This window comes from Symphalangus syndactylus, chromosome 1 (genome assembly GCF_028878055.3).
Source record: "Symphalangus syndactylus isolate Jambi chromosome 1, NHGRI_mSymSyn1-v2.1_pri, whole genome shotgun sequence".
NCBI lineage: Eukaryota > Metazoa > Chordata > Mammalia > Primates > Hylobatidae > Symphalangus > Symphalangus syndactylus.
Window position 1 is genome coordinate 117,979,508 of NC_072423.2, and position 23,929 is coordinate 118,003,436.

At 41.6% G+C, this 23,929-nt stretch overlaps 1 protein-coding gene and 1 long non-coding RNA gene across 26 annotated transcripts in view; one reads left to right on the top strand and one right to left on the bottom strand.

Annotated features, from left to right (window-relative positions):
• KRBOX1 (KRAB box domain containing 1) overlaps positions 1 to 14,238 on the bottom strand; it is a 40,091-nt gene extending 25,853 nt beyond the window's left edge. For 8 of the 25 annotated variants that reach the window (XR_010120154.1, XM_063636642.1, XM_063636637.1 and 5 more), the window contains exons 1-5: positions 14,121 to 14,238; positions 11,640 to 11,721; positions 9,203 to 9,329; positions 8,484 to 8,600; positions 6,582 to 6,666 (exon numbers count right to left, since the gene is read on the bottom strand). Coding sequence is in view for 24 of the 25 variants with exons in the window: in XM_063636642.1 (XP_063492712.1) it covers positions 6,582 to 6,666; positions 8,484 to 8,600; positions 9,203 to 9,329; positions 11,640 to 11,675 (365 nt within the window). In the remaining variant the exon portion in view is untranslated. Of the gene's footprint in view, positions 1 to 2,378; positions 5,063 to 5,103; positions 5,815 to 6,581; positions 6,667 to 7,762; positions 8,018 to 8,483; positions 8,601 to 9,202; positions 9,330 to 11,639; positions 11,722 to 14,112 lie in introns of those variants that run through there. The other 17 variants (XM_063636630.1, XM_063636636.1, XM_063636652.1 and 14 more) reach the window with 16 other exon arrangements.
• On the top strand, positions 13,792 to 22,762 carry LOC134736268 (uncharacterized). The gene is made up of 2 exons (XR_010120159.1): positions 13,792 to 14,819; positions 20,069 to 22,762. It is a non-coding gene; the product is annotated as an uncharacterized lncRNA (long non-coding RNA).
• The last annotated feature ends 1,167 nt before the right edge of the window (positions 22,763 to 23,929 follow it).

Consider the following 23,929-nt stretch of genomic DNA (forward strand, 5'->3'; position numbering starts at 1 on the left):
GTGGTGCAATCACAATAGCATGTGTATCCTGGCATCGCTCTCTGGGTTTGAATTCTGACCACTCATACCCAGTATGCATCTGTAAAATGCTGACAGTAATAACCCCTTACCTCACACTTATTGTAGGACTGAGATAAAGCATATAAAGTCTGTATTGAAGGACCTGGTTCATGGTGAGAATGTAATAAATGGTAGTGTAACTATGTGTTGTTTCTATTATTGAGAAGAGGACTTTCTGGACAGCCCTGTTCCTCATAACAGGCCCACTGCTCACATAAGGGAGGCGTCAAAACATCTGGGTCTCAGTAGCAAATGGCAGGCCATGAGAGCAATTTACTCTGAACTTTCTCTACAACCTGCCTCGCACCACCATTTGCCTATTGTGCACTGCACCCCATTAAGGATACTCAAGGTTGCCAGCAGCAGGCAGAGCTTCTGATGCTATCACAACTGGACATCGAGATTTGGCCATGAAATCAAATTGGACACTCCGGCGGGGAGCGGGGGTACCAAACTGGAGATTTCTAAGCCTGACTCCTAGCCAACTTTGCCTTAATTCACTCTGTAGACTTTTTTCACAGCAGCCCCTACACAACATGTTCCAAATTCATTTAAGAGCCTATCTTTACTATAGTGCAACAACCTGGGAAATACAAATCATAGTTGACATAAAACACAATTCCACGATAAAAACCTTATTTAAGGCTGGATGTGGTGGCTCATGCCTGTAATCCCTGCACTTTGGGAGGCTGAGGTGGGTGGATCACCTGAGGTCAGGAGTTCAAGACCAGCCTGGCCAACATGGTAAAACCCTATCTCTACTAAAAATACAATAATTAGTGGGACATGATGGCGGGCGCCTGTAATCCCAGCTACTTGGCAGGCTGAGGCAGGAGAATCGCTTGAACCCAGGAGGCAGAGGTTGCAGTGAGCGGAGATTGCACCACTGTACTCCAGCCTGGGTGACAAGCAAGACTCAGTATCAAGACAAACAAACAAATAAACAAACAAACAAAAAAACACGTTATTTAAGAAGAGTTCTTGATGGTTCCAGTCATCCCTCTGAGAATTTTACACTCCCAAGTTCTTGTCCAATCACACTACTTATCTAGGGCTTAATGGAGTTCCCTTTAGCTCCCAAGATCCCAGGAAAAGCAGTGCCTTTTGCCCCAACGTACTCTGACTGTAAGGCCAACAAATTCTTTACAATTGTTCAACCCACTAACCTGACAGACTCCTGATTTGATCCATAAGACAGTCTAATGCCCTACAATTCAAAGGGTGGTTTGTGGGCTAGTGTCCATCTGTGGACTCTTTCTCACTGGTCTCTAAGTACAGAAATTGAGAATAAATGTTTAAAAATTTATATAGCATTTTACATTGCCAAGACATCCAAGCATATGATCAGTGATCTCATTTCACACAAGGTTTATACCAGTTTGGGACCCATTCAATGAGTTACATGAGGCATGAGCTATGTGTTAGTCATGTGCAACAGAAGCATTTATTTGTCTCTGAAAGATTGGTAGGGGGAGTGGGAGACTAATCCTTAACCAGAGGCAGTACGGAAAGTCCTGGTTTAACCTCCACTCAATTTTCCAAAGATGATCCAGAAAAGCTTAGCGGACTTGTGATAGTTAATATTAGGTGTCAACTTGATTGGACTGAAGGATGCCTACACAGCTGGCAAAGTATTGTTTCCAGGTGTGTCTGTGAGGGTGTTGCCAGCGGAGTCTGACATTTGAGTCAGTAAGACAGGAAAACCAGGACAGGAAAACCCACCCTCAATGTGTGTGAGCACCATCCAACTGGCTGCCAGCACAGCTAAAACAAACCAGGCGGGAGAAGGTGGGATCTCTGCTTGCTGAGTCTTCTGGCTTTCATCTTTCTCCTGTGCTGGATGCTTCCCTCTGTTCCTCCTGCCCTTGAACATCAGACTCTAGGTTCTTTGGCCTTTAGACTCTTGGACTTACACCAGTGGTTTGCTGGGGGCTCTTGGGCCTTTGGCCACAGAATGAAGGCTGCACTGTCGATTTCCCTGCTTTTGAGGTGTTCAGACTCAGACTAAGCCACTACTGACTTCTTTCTTCCCCAGCTGGCAGACTGCCTACTACGAGACTTTGCTTTGTGATTGTGTGAGCCAGTTCTCCCTAATAAACTCCCTTTCATGTATACATATATCCTATTAGTTCTGTCCCTCTGGAGAACCCTGACTAATATAAAACTGGTTAGCTATCTTTTTTATTTCAGAAAACAGTTTTTAAAACATGAATGGTGGACAGAAGGAAAAGAAATATGGCATGGCCATCTTCTTATTTTCCAATAAAGGGCATCAAAAACCAATGCATAACTATAACAAAAGCATACAAGTTTCATGATTACTTCATAAAAGATAATTTTTATGCCAAAAAGAGAAAAAATGACAATGCGTAAGTTTCCAACAACTGTGGGTCATCTTATGTATACATACACACCTCATATATACATAGATTTTTACCACATTTCCTTCATCTTCTAATTTCAAATTAGTGGAAATTTTATCATAGACTTTCCCTAGTCCACAGACTCCCATTTTGGAACTGCTGGTCGGAACTCGGAACTGCTGGTCTATCTATTTTGCCTGGCTCCTATCTTACCAACCCTTAATTCTTCCCATGCCATCAATGACTTTGCTAGAAAGCAGATCGACTATACATATAGCCCTGCTTTAAACTCCTGATCAGCTTCCCCTGGCAAGAATACAGTCAATCTCATTAGCACGGCATACCAGCTTCTTAGTAACTTAAATGCTGTTCGCCTCTTCAACATTAATTCTTAGAGTAACCCTCAATTGACGTCATGCTAAATATTTTCAGCTCCCTACTATGTCTGGATGGCCCAATATGCCCCAGACACAAGGAGTTCCATGCAGGCTGGTAATTACAAACAAATGAGATTAACATAATCCACTTGGTCTGAGCTTAATATACAGGTGGGTGAGACTGTTTCATGTGAGCACTCAGTCTCCTTTATCTTCTTCTTGGCCTGGTAACCTCTCAATCTTATGAACGGATCTCAAGGACGAGTTTCCTTTTTGCCAGGTATCTCTAAACAGTCCATGGATGCATTACCCATCATCCATCATCTGCAATGTAGTTACCAACAATGCACTCAGGCCATAAATACCACAGCCTGGCCCTCCAGGGATGAAATTCTTGCTCTCTGGATTGATGCTCCTCATCCTGGGGTTCCCAAACCTCTTTGCTGTTTAAATAAATCTGTGGACTCCATTAACTGAGGTTCTTTCTTTTCTCAGCTCACAGTATGTCTCCTCTAAACCATTTCTCTAAGTGACAATGCTGCTTTCAGCTACCAGACCTTGTTCTGAGTTCATACTTTCTAACCTTGGATAAAACGGTCTCTAAATAGGTTGTGACTGCTCAGGCTCAAAGTCGTCAACATCTAGCTCGCTTACATTTTTCTAAACTGTAGCTTCTGGCCAAGCATAGCCTTTGACTATAACAAAGTGTAACCTTTGCAAAGCATAACCTTTGCCTACAACAAAGGGTAACATTTGCAAAGGGGAGACAAGGGAAAGGGAGGTAATTCATCCATCATCCTATTCCTGAAAATGTCATCTGGAAACAGTCAACCTACAAAAGCTTATACACCTTTTTCATAAATAACACTGCTTGACCCAGCTATGGAGTGAAGAAAAGACAGACACATGAAAAGTAGACAGCAAATTATTCCTTTGGACCTAGAAAAGAAGTCCCCATATGGAAAATAACAAACTGACTTTTTGGAGACAAGGTCTTGCTCTGTCACCCAAGCTAGAGAGCAATGGCATGATGACGGCTCAGTGCAGCCTCAAACTCCTGGGCTCAAGTGGTCCTCTTGCCTCAGCCTCCTGAGTAGCTAGGACTACAGGTGTGCACCACCACACCCATCTCATTTTTTAATTTTTTGTAGAGATGGGGGTCTTGCTATGTTGCCCAAGCTGGTCTTGAACTCCTGGCCTCCGGTGATCCTCCTGCCTCAGCCTCCCAAAGTGCTGGGATTACAGGTCTGAGCCACCATGCCCAGCCACAAACTGACTTTTTGTTTAACAATTCAGTCTCCTGTGAAATGTCAAATGAACTCAGTGGCTAGTATTCAATGTGGCACCCCAGATGAAATCAACCCTGAAAAAGTAAAACTGAGGACCAGTTCCCATTTACTACTATGTTACAGCCTCCTATGAGGTCAAGGCATAAACACCTCTCTAAAAAGTCCATTTCTGGCAGCAATATCTTCAGTTTCTATTTGAATTCTTCTCTTCCTGAGTTGAGTGAAATCACTCATTTCTGCCATTCTTCTAATGTACTCGAATGGTCATGCTATATATTCATTTACAGTGGAAATATATTCATATTTCCTGACCTTTTTTCACCTAATCGTTGCTTCTTGCCCTTGCTACAACAGACAAAAACAGAAACCTACATCCACCACAGGGTGTAAAATTGAGCAGCAAGTGTGCTGTGGCCATCTACAGAAAGGTAACAATGCAAAGTGGAGGAGGGTCCATGGAAGACTGAATGTAAAAGGCAGTATGAAATTTACAAAGGGCAAAGGGCCTACGTAAGTCCAGGAAAGATCACAGAAAGGAGGAGAGAAGTGGAGATGGCATTTGAGGGAGCTCTAGTGTAGTTTTCCTGACGCTGAAAAAAGTCTGAACTGTGACTGCAATGTTTGTCCCACACATCAGATTTATAGAAAATCTATATACCTGGTCCTTGCAGACGTGTTTCATGCTGAGAACACTAATATTTCTTTCTAATTTCTTTTGTGAATGGCTTGTATTTTCCATATGAAGTTTCTCATTACTGATTATCTCCTTCACAGAATCTTTCTCATTTTTATTCATTTCATCCCTTGTGAAATTTCTTTTATGTCTCTCTAACTTGCCCTCTGATCTGCAAATTATCTTGAATATCAGGTCCCCCTCTCAGATATTCACCTGATACCATGCCACAAGATTTGTGTTTATCAGAAATTATTTGTTTTGATGTCAGATGCTCATTCTCAGCTGAGGTTTTTCCACCTGATTAGAGAAGAAGAAATACATACAAATACCATCTCTCAGCAATGCTAGAGGAAGTATACCAGAAGTTAGCAAACATTTCTTGTAAACAACTAGATAGTAAATGTTTTAGGCTCTTCAGGCCATACAATTTCTGTTGCAAGTACTCAACCCTATCATTGCAATGTGAATGCAGCCACAGACAATACATAACGAATGAACATAACTGTATTTCAACAAAACTTCATTTATAGATACTGAAATTTGAATTTCAAATAATTTTCATGTGTTACAAAATGTTATTCTTCTTTTGATTTCCTTCAGCCACTAAAAAATTCAACCATTCTTATTTCACAGGCCATACACAAAAAGACCGGTGATAGTTCAGATTTTGGCCTATGGGCCATAGTTAACCTGAACTAATCAGCAAGTAAGATTAATATGTCCTATTATTACACAGCTTTCACGTCCTTATACAATACTCTTCTTTAAAGAGACAAGGTCTCACTCTGTCACCCAGGACTGAGTATAGTAGGGTGATCACAGCCCACTGAAGCCTTGAACTCCTGGGCTCAAGCAATCCTCCTGCCTTAGCCTCCTGAGTAGCTGGAACTACAGGCATGTAACACCACACCTGGCTAATGGTATGTTTTCAGAGATGGGGGTCTTCCTATGTTGCCCAGACTGGTCTCAAACTCCTGCCTTCAAGCAATCCTCCCCACAGCCTTCCAAGTAGCAGGGGTTATAGATGTGAGCCACCACACCTGAAATGCCTTTAGAGCATTTAGGGAATAAAGTGAGACAAGGAAAAGTCCTGAATCCCAAGAGGGAACAGAAAGCTTTATCAGAGTTTAGAAGTCCAAAGAGAGTTCAAGATGAAAAGGTAGCTAAGAAGATAGGAGGAATCAAAAAGGGAATGGGAATGAGTAGTAGTGTAAAAATATCGACAACAAATAAGGATGGGAACATGAAACAGAGGGCTCAGATACAGTAGGGAAAGAATGGAGACATAATTGGGAGGCATAAAGTTAGGAGAGAATCTCTTAATTAAGTGAAAAACAACAAAAAGTATCAAATAACTCTGTATAAAGTGTTATGGCATAAATGAGAAAAGTATTATATTATTCCTGCTGTCAGGAAGCCTGTAACTTACTTGGGAAAGATAATATACATACAATAGTTAGAGAAAATAGTATTGGATTTGGAGAATGCATATCTAACCCACCACTCAAAATAACTTCACTCATGAATCATAATGTCACTAAGTCTTTGCCAAAGACTGGCCAATGAAATTCAGCAGTATAAGGATTATACATCATTGACTATGATTTATCCAAGGAATGGAGGGTGGGGTTCAACACACCAAAACCAATCAATGTGATGTATACCATATTAATATGGGAAAGAACCAAACTTATCAGTCACAGAATATCATTTCATAAACTTTAACACTCTTCCATGACAAAAACTCAACAAATTGGCAACTTGATAACTTGATAAAGAGCATTTATAAGAAAATCATAACTAACATCATACTTACTGGTAAAGGATTGAATGCTTTCCCCGTAAGATTAAGACAAGAATGTCCACTCTCGCAACTTGTATCCAACACTGTGCTAAAGGTTCTAGCCAGAGTAATTAGGCAAGAAAAAAAGTAAAAGGCATTCAGATTAGAAAGGAAGAGTTTGTAAAACTCTTATTTGCAGATGACATAATTTTGTATATAGAAAATACAAAGAAATCCATCAAAATTCAAAACTGTTGTGCTTCAAAGGACAGTATCAGGAAAGTGAAAAGACAATTCAAAAAATGGGATGAAATATTTGTAAAGCATGTATCTGATATGGATTTAGTATCCAGATGTCAGAACTGTTTTTTTGTTTTTTTTTTTTTTGAGGCGGAGTCTCGCTCTGTCGCCCAGGCTGGAGTGCAGTGGCGCGATCTCCGCCCACTGTCAGAACTCTTAAAACACAACTATAAAAGGAAAAGTAACCAATTTTAAAATGTGCAGAGTTTGAAAAGACATTTCTCCAAAGAGGATACATAAATGGCCAATAAGCACATTGAAAGACTCTCAGTGTCATTAGCCACTGGAGAAATACAAATAAAAACTACAATGAGACAGCACTTCACATCACCAGGATGCCTACAGCCGAAAAGATAGACAATATTAAGTGTTGGTGAGGATGTGAAGAATTAGGAACCCTCATATATTGCTGGAGGGAATGTAAATTGGTATAGCCACTTCGGAAAAAGTTTTGGCATTCCTCGAAATGTTATACAAATAGTTGCTGTAAGACCTAACAAGTATCTATCTAGAGTATGTACCCATGAGAAAACACATTTGCATTATAATTTGTATGCTACTGTACTGATGCATGTTACAAAATGGATTAACCATGAAAACATTATGTTAAGTGAAAGCCAGTGGCAAAAGGCCACATATTGTACAACTGCATTAATACCAACTATCCATAATAAGGAAATTTATAGAAACAAAAAGTAGATAGGTAGTCGCCTAAAACCAAGAGTTGGGGACAGGTATGGTGATGATTCCTAACAGACAGAGGTTTCTAAAGATCTAAAAGTAGACTGTGGCATGTTTGCACAACTCTGTGAATATTCTAAATACCACTTAATTGTATACTTTAAATGGGTGAATTGTATGATTTGTGAATTATATCTCCACAAAGCTGTTTAAAAAAGGACATGAGAGCCTGCTTTGTACATCAAAATGAGTTATTTTAATAAATGAAAAACATTAAATCTACCAGTCTACAGAAAAAGAAAATGTGTATTTGACATCGTTTAAGGTGGCTCTTACATCAACTCGTTACTTGGAAAACTGGTATTTAAATGTCAAGAATTAAGCCTTTCTCCTGTCTTCCCAGCATTGACGATTTTGAAAAATTTTTGATACTACTGTACGTAACAATGCTTTAGCTAAGTAAGTATATCTTCTTAGTTCCAAGTATCCTAGAGGGGAGGAAAATCATAACAACTGTAAGCTTAAAATATTTCAGTATAAAAAATTATTTAAAATTTTTAATATATTAGTTCTCATGAAAAACAAAAATAAATTTTTCTACTTGTTCTGTTGGTCAGTGGACAAGATAATACTGCACCAAGTTTATCAATTTTGTAAAACTGGAGAAACTGGAAAAAAGTGATCACAAATAACCAGTAAAGTATTTAGAAAAACTGTTCCACATATCCCCAAGGGATAAAAGCATCCCAGTGTGTGAAATACAGAAGCAGAGTGTTGTGTACTACGCTTTAAAGGGATGGGAAGCTATGAATAACACACCAGTCAGAAAGAATGTGACCGAGGATCCCAGTGTACTCCATGATGCTGGGCACAGAGAACACACACCTTTCATTTTGATGAAATGAAGACAAAGGAAGAGACAAAGCTGGAGAAGATCCCTCTTGTTTAACTCACCTATCGAGCCTGCTCTCCAGTCATTCCTGCTTAGGACTCCCTGTGGCCGGGTGAAACAGGACTCTTTCCCTTGCTCCAGATGAGAGACCAAAGCTGGTTTGGAAGTGGGTGGCACTGCTTGAAAAGAAGAAAACATAACACAATAATGAGCATAGTCATAGGGGTCAAATTCAAGCCTGTGGCGGCAAGAACAAGCAAGGGAGGTGAGGAGAGTAATTCCTGGGTGAGCTATACAAGAGGTACCCTAAAGAGGTACTGGGAGGGATCCTGGGAAGAAGAGTCAGGATGGTTCTTCCAAGGAAGCCTGAAATACCCTGGAAGGCAGATTTCTATTTAAAGGGCAACAAGATTTGTTACCTTCTTTGTCAGAGGATGAAAATCTCCCACTATGGGAAAAAGACAAATGGCTCCTGGGAGTAACTCCCAGAGGGAGACAAAGTGGCTGCGTTCTCTCAAGATAAATTGGAGGTTCAATACTAGGCTAAGGGTATCAAGATATAGCACAAGCCCTACTGTACTCAGAATCACCTCTGAGGCAGGTAGGGAAGGAGGGTAGCTTTTACGATAGAAAAACAAGGAAAGCCCTTTGCAGGTCAATAGACAGCAGGGCTTTCTATACCTGGCAACCTTTGACATCGCTATTTGGGGTCAGCTAATAATTATAAAAAAGCCATTCAACCTGAGGGCCCAGGCAGAAACCAGCAGCAGAGATGCCTTACCTACAAAGGCCACAGCCTCATAGTTCTCCAGCATCACATCCCTGTACAAGGCCCTCTCAGCAGGCACCATGATGTCCCATTCCTTCGCAGTGAAGTACACAGCCACATCCTCAAAAGCCACTGATTCCTGAAATGACAAGTTCCTACTTTCCCAGACCTCAGTACTTTGGTGATGGTCAAATCTGCCAATGAGAGACCTGAGAAGGGCACCTACAAATGATATGTATTCAGTATTGGGTCCTTCACGTGCCTACAGAGTTTTCATGTAAAATTTAGGTGTGGAGGAAGAAGATGCAGAATTAAAGGTAGCCAGTCAGAGTTCAGCATACTTTCCCAGTGAGAAACAAGTACACCTCCGCTATGAGCTTCTAAACATGTGACCTCCACAGACACTGAACCTGCTGCATAGAAGCTGGGCTTGGGCCCGAGCACAGAAGTGCGCTTGTGGAAGGAGAACTGACCGCTGAACATAGCTGTCAGCTTAGCTCTAAGTCCCTCCCTAATTTGTATATATCCCAGTGATTATTTGGGTTACTCATATTACTCCATTTCCCAATTCTACTGTCATTCTAATCCTTCTTTCTTGCCTGTCTCCTTGTCCACTACCCCGAGCACAAAACTCTCTGATCAGTCAATGAACTCCCACCCGCAGTCTGTCTTCATGCAGAGGTAGTGAGGTTAGAGAAGCATAGGAAAGTACTGCTTACTTGAGAAAGGCTAGGGTCTTGACCAACTTGGTGCACAAGGCTCAAGATAGGCCTAAAAAGGTGGCTATTTCAAGTTTTTAAGCCCTGGAGTCAAGCTCCGTATTTCAGAAATAGAGCTGTAGTGGAAATGGTCTTAATATGGAGTATGAGATTAAGGGCACCTAGGAGCCAACTGCCAAAGAATGTTTTGTCAATTATCATTTTTATATATTTTTAATTCCCTTGGAGAAAAGCCCTCCATGTTATGTTGTGTTGCAAAATTCCATGTAACTCACCAACAGTGAGTGTCATGGAATACTGGTTCAGACAGAAAATTCAACCAATAGAACTGAATAGGGATTTTAAAAACAGACACAGACATATATGTTCACCAAATGTATGACAAAGTAACTAGAGTAATTCAGTGGGTAAAAGACAGATTTTTCAATACATAATCCTGAATCAATTGGATATGTATATGGGGGGAAAAGGAACTTTGACCCATGCCTCACACCTTTGAGATGAATCACATGCCTAAGTATAAAGGTAAAACAATAAATCTTCTAGAAGAAAACACAGAAGAACATCTTGATGATGTCTGAGTAAGAAAAGATTTCTTATACAAAACAAACTGATATACTGGACTTCACTGAAAGTAAAATCTATTTATCAAAAGATACCATTAGAAGAGTGAAAATGCAAGCCACTGATTGGGAGAAGTTACTCAATAACACATATGTCTGACAAAGGACTTATAATAAATAAGAAACAATACAACTTAGGAGGAAAAAAGGTACAGTGTAATAAAAAATACGAAAAAATATCTGAACAAGGAGTTCATATAAGAGGATACACCAATAAACCTATGAAATGGTGCTCAGCATCACTGCTTACTAGAGATGAGAAAATTTTTTAAACCCCAATGAGATACTACAAACGAGTGACAACAAGTATTGGTAAGGATGTGGAGCAACTGTACACTGCTGACAGAAATATAAATTGGAAGAATCATTTTGGAAAATTGTTGGGCAGCATCTACTAAAACTAACCAAATGTATATATACCCTATGAGCTAAAATTTTACTCACAGAGACATACCCAAGAGAAATGAGTGTCTATGTCCACAAAAGAATTAAAAGAATGTTATATAAAAGAATGTTCATGCATTCTTACTCACGGTAGCCCAAAAGGGGAACAACCAAAAGTCCATCCACAATAGAATGAATAAAATGTGCTATTATCACAAAATGAAAAACTACTCAGTAGTGAAAAAGAACAAATCACTGCTGTGTGCAACAACGTCAGTGAAGTTCATAGACATAATGTTGAGCAAAAGAAGGCAGATACAAAAGAATGCATGTTTAATGATTCCACTTATACGAAGTTCAAGAACAAACAAAACTTTCCCATGGTAACAGAGGTCAGAATAGTGGTTAACTTTAGGATGAGCAGTGGATTGCTTCGGAGGCAGTATGAAGGGGCTTGTTGGGGTGCTAATAATGTTCTATGTGTTTCTATGAGTGAGGTCATACAAGTGTACATAGTTCTAAAAAGTGAGCTATACTGTTAAGACTTGTGTTGTATAAGTTAAACCTCAATGAGAAATGTGTGTGCGTGTATATATATACATATATAAAAGTATGTTATATATATGTAAATGTGTATATATAGATATTTTTATGTATGTATCTAATAAACATATATGTATATACACACAGGGATATGTACAGAGATAGAAAAAAACAGCTCACCTGGGGCCTGGTTGTTAAGGACACAGCTGTCATCATCTGACCTCTTTTATTCCTTTCTGGGTAAAGGTAAAAGTCTCAGGTGCTGAAGGTAAAGAAAAAAAAACATTAATGACAATAACTTTATTGACCATAAGTCCTACATACAACCTCTGACCTAACCTGTTTTGAAGGCTATATAAATAACTGTTCATTAGTTATTGCTTATTATCAGTCTCACAAAGGCGATCTGAGATAGCAGGCATACAGAGAAATGCAAAAAGGAGGTAGAATCATCCAAGGAATGAGTGATGAAAAAGTGGACTGAGAAAACTGTAATTTCAGCCAATCCATAGAATATATCACAGGACAGAAAACAGAAAAGGAAACTAAGGTAGACAGGGGACAGAGTGTTATAGGCAGAAAAGAAAGTTGGAATTCTAAACAGTTAAGATTCCTGAAATCCATACAGTACAGATAATAATGAGTTATATAGTACAGATAGGAATGTGTTATATAAAAGAAATCCATTAAACACTGTAAGACCTCAGCATGTTTTTCCTCCTATGCTACTTAATATTAGAACAAGACAGTTTCTATGACTGAAGTAATGAAAGTTGAACAGACTTTGAAAATAGTTATTAGAAATATTTTGATGTCTCCCTACTACTATTTTTCCCCTAAATACAAGATACTCATTCAGTTTTATAAAGGTGTTGGGAGTGGGTGATGAGAAAGAAAACACTACCATATTAAAAGAATCCATCAACTTCATAACATGTCCCAAATACTCCAAGTTCCAAATGTTATAGTATAAGGGAACAAAACAATTTCATTTCTAAACTAGTTCCAACTCTCATTCTGGGTCATTTAATTAGTTCATCATTAGGAAGTAAGTCTCTTGCCTTTCAAGAGTGAATCATCAATACTTATGCATTAAAGACAACACCTGAAATACAAAGAGCTGCCAACAGTTGGATCAGAGATATTCAAAAAGCATACAAACACATAAAAGTGCATGTACTCATAGACCTTAAAAACAACTTCCACTCCAACTCCGTATCTGCAGTTTGCCATAAGTCTTAGGGTACTGCAACAGCATCAGACAAAAGACTATAAAGCCAGTGCACTGCCCCTCCCTCCAATGACTCTTCTTAGTGAATCCAGAAAGCCATTCAGGAAGGTAGAGGAAACTGAAGGTGTCAGAGAAACAGCTGTCAGGAGACGCTAGAAAAGGCATCTTGGAAGTTAACAGGGAGTCCAGTAAGAAGAAATACTTATGAGTGTAAAGAGAAGTACTTTAAAAGAAAACACAGTGTAAACCTACACAAGTAATGCTGCTAAATTCATGGATGGTTTCTGTCCAAGAAAGGGTAACAAAAGCAGTGATTCATACTGAGTAAATAGGCAAGCCTTGTAGTTGTGGAATCTAATTCTCTAAAATCACGATACTGTCATTGTTATCGGCAGTAAATGTCCCTTACAGTGGATACTTAATAGGATTACTGTATCAAACAAAAGGACTTACGCAAAAAGGTCTGATCTGCACAGCTGACAATCTGTGAAAGGGAAATCAGCTGGAAATAGAACTACAACAGAGGCCACCCTACAAAACACAAAACACTCCCTATGGAAGTGTCTTCCTATGGGGGAAACTATGTGGAGTTGAAGCATAAATAACAAGCCACATTGGAGAACAAATCACACTCCCAACATAGTTGACCAATGGCAGGGACATCGAATGTTAACCTATGAACCTTGACAATTAAATTATGACAGTGCAGTAAAAGTTCAGAGAATCTAAAGAAAAGAATATAATGAACAATGTTAAGAGGTCAAGAAATCTTTCGACATCTCCAATCCTGTACATAGGAAACTATGTTAAACACTGGACACATATTAGGTGCATGACAGATACGATTAGTCTTTTTAGATTTAACATTCTTATGAGCCAATCCAAATCGCAGGGCTCCAAATTTTCCAAAATGGGACATCCTGGGGACGGGTAGAGAATACATTTCGCTATTCTCAAATTTTTGGTTGCTCTACAACAGTAACAAGTTTCAAGACTGGCGTACACTATGCCAGGCGAAAATAACTGATCACCAACTGATTTTCTGGGACCAACTGAAAACGGGGAAACTGACAAGCTGAGGGGTAGGGTTGGGGTTTCCGCATCCGGGGCAAAGACAAGGAGGCTGGAGCAACCGAGGGGCGTGTTCTGTTGCTAGAAGGTTCTGGAGTGTGGACAGTTAAACCTTTTTGTGGGTTTCGAAGTTAACATGCGAATGTGTGTCAGTATCTGACTCTGAGTGGGCCACGGGCTGCCCTGGGTACAGGGAAACGAGGGAGTGGGAGCCTGCGGCCAGCGTTCCAGGCCTCTGCCAGCGCCGCATCTCGACGCTACCGAGCCAAGCTCGGGAATCGGCATGAGGACCCCAGTACCAGCAGTAGCCACGCCCGCCTCCCTCAGGGCTGTTTCCCGTCCTCCTCAGACCCGCTCACCGTGGGCTCCTGGCGGCCTCTGCAGCTCTTCGGCAAGCAGAGATGGTGGGCGCCACTGGCCGATCCTCACAAACCAAAACCTCGCGCGACAAAAACGAACGCGGACCCGGAAGTGCGTCATCACACTGACTGGCGAACCCGTACACTCTCTGGATTTCTCTCTAGGACTCCTGGAGGACCCCACATCTTGGTGCTTCCTTCCTAATTCCCGCGAGGTAAAGCGCACACTGGCGAGATAGGCTCTTGGCGTTCCTCCAGAGCCGAGTTCTGAGTTGAGGCACCTTGCTCATGACACTGCATCATGGTGCCAACCTTGAATACTGGCTTCCAGTGCCTTTATTACTGTGCTACAATAACTGCAACTACAAGTCTTACCCAGAATATGCAAGAAAATGTGAATTGTTATACGTTTTATTGATCTCGTTAAATTTAGCATTTGGATTGTTACAGCATAATCAACGAATCGCACATTATACAACCAGGACTTCTCTTGAATTGCTGTAATGATTGCACTCCTAGAATGTGATGTCTTTCAATGTTGCTGACGCCTCTCACTTCCATACATTACTACTAGCAGAGAGGATTAGCAATGGACCATGGGCAAAGTGAGAGCAGTCAATTTACCCAAGAAATATTCATCCCCTGTCCAGCAGAGCTTAACACTGTCCCAGGAAAACAGCGTCACTACATCAATCAGAGGTAAGAAAGGATACCTATCATGATGAAAAACCTGTTGAAAGCCCTTAGAGGAAATAGGTGTGGCCACCCCAGAGAACTTCCTGACATGCTGTGCCAAAGCCTGTGGAGAGGGTAGAGTAACTGCCTTGATGCCAACAGTGAAGGGTGTGAAGAATAAGGGACATTTGCTCCCACCTCCATTGTCCTTGGGTGTTGTGTATCACATGCAACATCACTGTAGGAAGACAAATGAGCACAGGCTGACACAGGGGCCCACACATGCAGCTCCCATCTGCTGCAGGTGTTTGCAGTCGACCCCTCGTAGCCCAGAGCCCTGAATTCACCCTGTGCCTTAGTGAATTCCAAATAGGATAAACACAAACCCAGGCCTAAATACAGCATAATCAAACTACAGAATAAAAAATATTTAAAAGCTAAGCGCAATGTCTCATGCCTGTAATGCCAGCACTTTGGGAGGCCAAAGTGGGAGGATTGCTGAAGTTCAGGTGTTTGAGACCAGTCTGGGCAACATAGCATGATCCTGTCTCTACAGAAAAATTTTAAAAATTAGCTGGGAATGGTAGCATATGCCTATGTCCCCAGCTATTCAGGAGGCTGAGGTGGGAGAATTGCTTGAGCCTGGGAGGTCAAGGCAGTAAACCATTATCTCACCACTGCACTCCAGCCTGGCCGACAAAGTGAGACTCCATCTCAAAAAAAGAAATGTATTTGAGAAAAAGAAAAAACTTGGAAGCAGTCAGAAAAAAAATGCTTTATTTATAGGGGAACGATGATTCACATTACTCTAATTTTAAATGAAACAATATTTTTAAAGTGCTACAAGAAAAGAATTTAAATGGAACAATTTTTTGTGTGTGTTTTTGAGACAGGGTCTCACTCTGTCACCCAGGCTGGAGTGCAGTGGCATGATCTTGGCTCACTGCACTCTCCGCCTCTCAGTTTGAAGTGATCCTTCCACCTCAGCCTCCCGAGGAGCTGAGACTACAGGCATGCACCACCACGCCTGGTTAATTTTTGTATTTTCTTTAGAGACAGGGTTTCACCATGTTGGCTGCGCTGGTCTTGAACTCCTGACCTCAAGTGATCCACCCTCCTCAGCCTCCCAAAGTGTTGGGATTACAGGCGTGAGCCACCATGCCTGGCCATAAATGGAACAATATTTTTAAAGTGCTAAAAGAAAAGAACCGTCCAACCCAAAATTCTACATTCAGTGAAAACATCCTTCAGTCAGAAAAATACAATGCATTATTTATAGGGGAACATCGGTTCACATTACTCTAATTTTAAATGGAACAATATTTTTAAAGTGCTAAAAGAAAAGAATTGTAAACCCAAAATTTTATGTTAAGTAAAAATATCCAAGGGCCAGATAAAGTGGCTCACGCCTGTAATCCCAGCACTTTGGGAGGCCTAGGCCAGTGGATCACATGAGGTCAGGAGTTCAAGACCAACCTCGCCAACATGGCAAAACCTCATCTCTACTAAAAATACAAAAGTTAACCAGGCATGGTGGCATGTGCCTGTAATCCCAGCTACTTGGGAGGCTGAGGCAGGAAAATCGCTTGAACTCAGGAGGCAGAGTTTGCCGTGAGCCGAGATCGTACCACTGCACTCTGGCCTGGGTGACAGAGCAGGACTCTGTCTCAAAAAAAGAAAAGAGAAAAGAAAAGAAAATATCCTTCAAGATATTTTTCAATGTTTTACTTTTTCAGGGAGGTCTTACTCTGACAAACATTTAAAAATAGCAAACCCAGGCTGGGCACGGTGGCTCACACCTGCAATCCCAGCACTTTGGGGGGCCAAGGCAGGCAGATCTCCTGAGGTCAGGAGTTGGAGACCAGCCTGGCCAACATGGTGAAACCCCGTCTGTACTAAAAATACAAAAATTAGCCAGGCGTGGTGGTGGTCACCTGTAATCAAAGCTACTCAGGAGGCTGAGGCAGGAGAATTTCTTGAACCTGGGAGGTGGAGCTTGCAGTGAGCTGAGATCGCGCCACTGCACTCCAGCCTGGGCAACAGAGTGAGACTCCGTCTCAAAAAAAAAAAAATGGCAAACCCATCCCCAGCACTCACAACTCTTTTCCTTCAAGTATATATGATTTATTCCTTTTGCTCATTGCCTTTTCCTGCTGACAACAATATGAACTCAAACACAGTCAATTCACTGTTCTGTCCTCAGCATCTGGCACTTAATAGGCACTTGTGAAATACTGTGCCACAATAGGCACTTGTAAAATACAGAAATATAGTGTAGGGTGACCACACATATAGTAGTCTGTAGACTATGTATTGTGGTCACCCCACAGACACAGCCTGGTCTCTCACACAAAATTTGGTTTGGATGTCTAGACTTAACACATCATGCTCACACCAAGCGGGTAGAAAAAGATTTACTACTCCCATAATGAGTAATGATAGGCTCCCAAGCTGGTCTGAATGGCTTGAGAGAGCAGGGGAAAGGCTCTGGTTTCAGGTTCTATGGTGTTTGGAAGGTGGGGCTGAAGTGAGGGGTTTCTCCATATGGGACAGGTAAGGAAAGCAGCACCTGAGGTATTTTTTATCAGCTTGGCCAGATATGAAGCAGATGGAGAAAGAGAAGTGATGGGGCTTGAAAGCTGTCAGCAATCAACATCAGAAATGGAACCAGACTCCTTATTTCACCATGTAGCATGCAGTGTGGTCTTAGCATTTCCTGGTTATCTGGCTGCTGGGACAGACTAATAAGTGTCTAGCAAACTTACATACACTCACCAACTATCACTGTATCTACTCACCCCAGTGCACGGAAGCCTGAAATCTATGGCAAAATCTAAGGCTAGCACGTTTGAAGGCTCATTAAACATTTCAAAAAATAAATGGGATCACCTCTCTTCATACTCCTTTTGTCTATATATACTGCCAAAGTGAAAACCAAACATTACCACTTCCTTGCTCAAACACCCTCAGTGCCTAATTCAGTTTTTCCAGTCCCTCACCTAAGGATTCAGGACTCCACAGTATGCCCCAACTCATCTCCAGCCTGGCCTCCCTTACCTCCCTGCCCACACATTTCACTGCAGCCACACTTAAATTTCATCTGTACCATAAATATGTTCCTGCCTTGTGCCTGTTCTCTCTGCAATGCCTGACTGCTCTTCCTTTCTTTCCATCCATATCCCCATTGCCAAATGTTCAGATGTCACTTTCTCCGTGAATCTTTACTAAGACCTACAACTAAATAACTTCCTTCCCCTAAATAAACCTATTAAAAACTCAACCTACCCATCCCACTTACAGAAATTATTCTCACAGTTCCACGTATTACAGACATTTGGTGCCTCTAAGAGACTTTTAGTTGTCCCTCAAAATGTTTTTCCTTTGTTGACAGAGATAAAACAACAAGAATAAAATCCTTGTATTTAACTGGTCAGGTGAATGTTCAGAATAAAGGCATTTCCCAGATGCCTTTGCATCTAGACATGGCCACAAAATGTGAAAACCAATGAGCATGTGAGTCAGGACTCAGCAATAGTGAGCTATCTTGGGCCACACACTCCTGTTTAAAATCTGCCATTGGCTTTCCTTCATACTTACAGCAGAATCCAAAGTGATTACCATAGCCTAGTGGGTCCTGTATGACCTGACCCCTGCCTCTGTCTTTGATGTCATTTCCTCCTATAATAGTTTCCTGGGGCTGCCATCATGAAATACCACAGGCTGGGTGGCTTAAACAACAGAAATTTATTTTCTCACAGTTCTGGAGACTGGAAGCCCAAGATCAAGATGCTGGCAGGGTTGGTTTCCTCTGAGCCCCTTCTTGGCTTGCAGATGGCTGCTCTCTTGATGTCTCTTCACATGGCCATGCCTCTGTGCATGTGCACTCCTGGGGTCTTTCTGTGCATCCTAATCCCCGCTTCTTTTTTTTTTTTTTTGAGACCGAGTCTCTCTCTGTCACCCAGGCTGGAGTGCAGTGGTGTGATCTCAGCTCACTGCAACCTTTGCCTCCTGGGCTCAAGCAATTCTCCTGCCTCAGCCTCCTGAGTAGCTGGGATTACTGTGCCCACCACCACCCGGCTAATTTTTGTATTTTTAGTAGAGACGGGGTTTCACCATGTTGGTCAGGATGGTCTCCAACTCCTGACCTCAGTTGATCCACCTGCTTCAGCCTCCCAAAGTGCTGGGATTATAGGCATGAGCTATCGCGCCCTAATCTCCTCTTCTTATGAGGACAACAGTCAGATTGGATTAGGGCACACTCTAATGGCCTTATTTTGATTGTATTACCCTTTAAAGTCTCTGTGTCCAAATACAGTCACATTCTGTGGTACCGGGGGTTTGGGCTTCAACATATGAATTTTTGGAGGACACAATTCAGTCCACCACCCATACTCTGAACCCATCCCACTCCTAAGCATTGCCATCTCAATGTCTCTCTCTCTCTCTCTCTCTCTCTCTGTCTCTCTACTTACACACTGCAAGCATGCTCCCTCCTGCCTCAGGGCCTTCCTATTTGCTATTCCCTCTATCTAGAATGCTATGCTCTCACTCATCAACACATCTTGCTCCCTATCTTACTCTAGTTTCTGGTTCAAATGTTCCCTCACCAGAGTTTGTCTTTGACTGCTCTATCCCTTTCTATCCCCTTTCCCTGTTTTGTTGTCCTTCATAGCACTTTCTATTACTTGGCATAACAATTTATACATTGTGGGGTTCTCCCTGTGTTAAAAATATACCTGGGATTTGTTTTAATTGGTTATAGTAATTGACAGACAAAGAAACAACTGCCTTTTAAAGAAGAATTTATTACATACAGCTCCCAAGAGGAGGGGCATGCCACACCATGCAGAGCCATATGGGAAAGTACCAGGCCAGAAGGCAGAGAAGTGAAGCAAAATCATAGGAAAGGCCTTTATTATGTAGTGGCAGGAAGCTGTTAGGTGGGAATGTCCTCTATTGGGCAGAAAGTGAGACACAGATATTGGGGTCTATGGTTAGAGGTTTATAATATGATTTCACATGCCTGTGAAAGCCTTACTGCAGGATATATAAACAACTTTGGCCTTTAGTTTGACCCTGTGATCAATGGATGCCAATTTATCGATTATATAATCTATAAATGTTGGTTATAACCTCTCACATTTTGGTGTTTTGCCAATATATTCAAATATTAGTTTAATAAGGGATTAGATTCCCGTATAACTGGTTTAGTTTGCTCTTCATGTATTTCCATGTCCTAAGGGCATCTTTTACTGCCACCACTCTGTTTCCAGGCTTCATCCTGTCCTCTCAGGCCGGGTGCACTTCTGTGCATCTATCTCATCCTACCTGGGATCTCTCAAACGTCATCCTGCTGGTGAATACAAATGGATACATCTTCACCTTTGGACACAGATTCAATGAAATGCCCCCATTGACTTACCTCAAAACTCAAGTGAACAGAAGTTTGAAGGAACCCAAGATCACCTGAGGCCTGGCTATAAAGGACACAACTGTCAACCTTTGGGTTAATTCCTTTCATTGAGAAAAGTATGATTCTATGAGCTAAAGGCAGTACATCAACAAGACTGGACTGATCACAACTCCTGAATAGAACCTCCACCCCAGGTTCTATTTTAACATTTAACATTGTATATTGGTGGCATGACTCTATGCTCATAAAAGGGAGATAACAGGCACCTGTCAGAATGCTGAGGTGAAACACAGATGAATCTAGGTAGAAACCTGAGAATACTGTAAGTTCCATGGATCCAGACCCATAATCACAGGATCACATGATCACAGGAGAGGAGACTGGGGGAGTCAATGGTTAGAGGATTTATAAGCCAAGAGAAAAGAAAATGGAGCCCCAAACTGTGAAATCCAAGAAGGGGGTCATGTGAACCCCAATTTATAGCTAGTTTTTCAGAAGTATAAGTGACTACCTACTACTTGTGATTGGCACTTGAAGTGGGAGGCAGTTGTGTGGGACTTAATATGTGGGAACTAACCCTACTCTAGGTAGTGTTGAATTGAATCAAATCATAGGACACCTAGTTGGTGTTTGCTGGAAAACTGGTTGTTGGTGGAGTGAAACCCCTACACATTTTGGTCATCAGAGGTGAAGTGTTGTGTTAAGTGGTATGAGACCGGGAAAAACACTTTGGTTTTTCCTGTCTCTCACAGAATTAAAGTTTCCAAGAGAAGCATCAGAAGAGTGAAAGGTTGGGACCAGCAAATCACAAGCCCTAGGCCCCAAACTAGGGTCAAGTGGAAAAGAAGGGTATAATAGTGAAATGACCCTCCTCTCCACTTCTGCAGCTCCAGTGATGCTGTTCCTACTCATGGTCACACTGGAATAGTTGCAGTGAACCATGAACACGATCCTCTGGAAATGGAGTGAGTCCTTGGTAAGGCAAAGTGGCTGTCTCAGATTCTGCTTATTGGAGAAATTTCCCTTTTCTTGGTCCTCCAAGTTCACGTCTGAAAGGAACATGAGGAAGGATACTCACTGAGACGGTTGAAGGGGACACTGTTCTGACTTAACAAACCATTTCCTTTTGGCATGATATTGGGGACCTGGAACTCTTAGTTGACTGCATAAAACAGAGTGCTTTTACTTATAATAGAAAAATCTGAATTATAGGTATAACCATAAAGCAAATTTCTTGGTTCATTTAACAAAAAAAACTCTACGAGTAGTTCAGCTTTCAAATGTGGTCTGATCCAATAGTTCATGTTGTCATTAGTGCCCATGGTGCTACAGCTCCATTTCTCCGCAATTCTCTTGATTCTATTTTCTTCCTTCTTGCCCTCATAGTGACAAGAAAGTTAGCTACCTCTTGCTTCTGGAGCCATATGTAGGAGGCTCCACATATAGTTATGCAGTTTTTCCAGGAAGAACGTAAGGGCAGAAATTCAAACTGTTCCGTTTGGCAAGCTGTGGTGCAAGCTGTCTGCACCCATAGGTAGGGTCAACTTTGCTTAGTACAGAGACTCCAAACTTGAACCTATGGAGCTGCACCTGCTCAGAATAGTGTCTATTTCTAATTTCTCCACCCAGATCAAGCACCTTTTTCAGCCCCACAGGGTCTGTACTTTAATCTATTTTTCCACATGGAAGCTTTTTTTCTAATTTGCACAAAGGCACTATATAGACTAGTAGTGGCCATGGCTATATGCTATTCAATTTAAATCCAGGGACAAAGAGAGGGAATCTCTCCCTTAAACTATTTTTTAAAGTCCTGAGCTTCACTCTGTTTGGGGAAACCCCGGATACATGCCCATCCCTAACCAATAAAAGTAGCAAAAGAAATGGGACTATTTGAATTTATTTAAGCCTGTCAGGGCTTAACAACTGGTAGCTGGTAGTATAGTTAAACCCACCTTATATGGCTTTGAAATGTGGCTACCTATTAAAAAGAATAAAAGTGAGACTGAATGCTGGAGGAGCAACCAATCAAATCCACTACATCACGTAGTATCGACTGCAGGGAAGTGAAAGGGCATCTGTTCGCTATTGAGCACTACCAGAGATTTTGTTAAGATTTTTTTTTAAATGTAGCCTTCCTGATTTTGTAGTTTTGGTCTTTTAAGAAACAGGATTAGGGGTTTGTCCCTCTCCTCCCACATCTCCATTAAATCATTTCTGTTTCAGCAGTGGCTTCAGAGAAGTTTTAAAAATTAAACTGGCGAGAAAAGGCAGAGTCCCATACCTCCAGGCGCTACCTCAGTTACCGGTGCTTTAGGACAAGAGCAGTATTGCATCAGTAAGGCAAAGGGTGAGCAGCAGTAGCTGTTTAGGAGAAATTATATTGATTTTCTATCCCCACTTATGTGGTTCCTCTTTAGTATCTTCTAGTGCTTTCACTCACTTTGACAAAGAGAAAATTGACTTTCCAAGTAGGCAGAGTGACTGACTTTACAAATGATCTGAGCACCCACTATAGATAAAAAGTCATCCTCTTAATAAATTTGTGTTCCATCCCCTGGTGTTCCCTTTATGCTGAAATGTATTCTTGCTTTGTCACAGGTTTTTGCTTGTTTGCTTGTTTTTTCTAGATCCAATCCTAAATTTGGAGGTAACAGGTTTTTAAAGGCTCCAAGAAATGACTAACACACTTCCAGATGGTGTTGGTCTCTACAAGGGTTTCTCCACAGCGGCACTATTGGCATTTGGGGCCAGACAATTCTTTTTTGTGATGTGACAAGAAAAAAAAAAAATCACATAGGTAGAGTAGGGAATCTGGAAGTTACCTCAGAGAGATAGGAAGTTATCCATTAGTGAATCTAGAATTCAGAATATATTTCATCAAGTTTGAAAGGTGTATCATGATGATAGAGACAGGAGACAGCCAAATGCTGCCCAGGTCATTGTGCACAGGGGGCCTCCTAAACATGCCCACAGTGAAAAATTCCATCCCTCGACACATGCACAGTAAGGGGAATAAATCAATTTGGAGTGGCTCAGACTAAGGGCCCACATGCACACTGGGAGAATGGGGTGGAGCCACCAGGAATTTGTGCCTTATTTAGTGGGGAGGATCCTGGCCTCTTCAACTCGTGTGTGGTGGCCTGTTATTCTATCTGTGAGGTGGAAAACCTGCATGCAGGACCCCTCTTTTTGTTGAGAATTTTTCTTCTCTCAATAAAATCTACCCTTCTCACTTTTTAATGTGTCTGCATGTCTAATATTACATGAGACAAGAACCCATATTTTAGCTGAATTAAGGAGCAAAAATTCTGCATCACTTTGGTGGCTCATACAGGGACATGAGGAAAAGTGAGTAAAATGTGTACCCAAAAATCTGTTTTCCTTTCGTTTCTGAGTTTTCTCATCCTCGGACGTCTTCTGAAGGTAGAGGAAACTGCAGTCTTCCTGCTCCCCACTGCCACTCACAGAGGTTGGGAACGTCAGCCTCGTCCAACCCAGTCTTTTGTATGGTACTTTCCTTACTTTGGAGGGGGGACTGTAATGTTACCTATCTTTTCTTTTACAATATTGGGGGTGTTCCACCCCCACCTGAATGACCACAGGTATGCGCACAGGATGGACAGGTGAGTGGCAGCTCCCCGACCCCACTCCCCTCCTAGTTGGGGCTAGGGCACATGGATCAAGGGCCCCATGCTGCTGGCTGGCCAGCATTCCCTGCCAC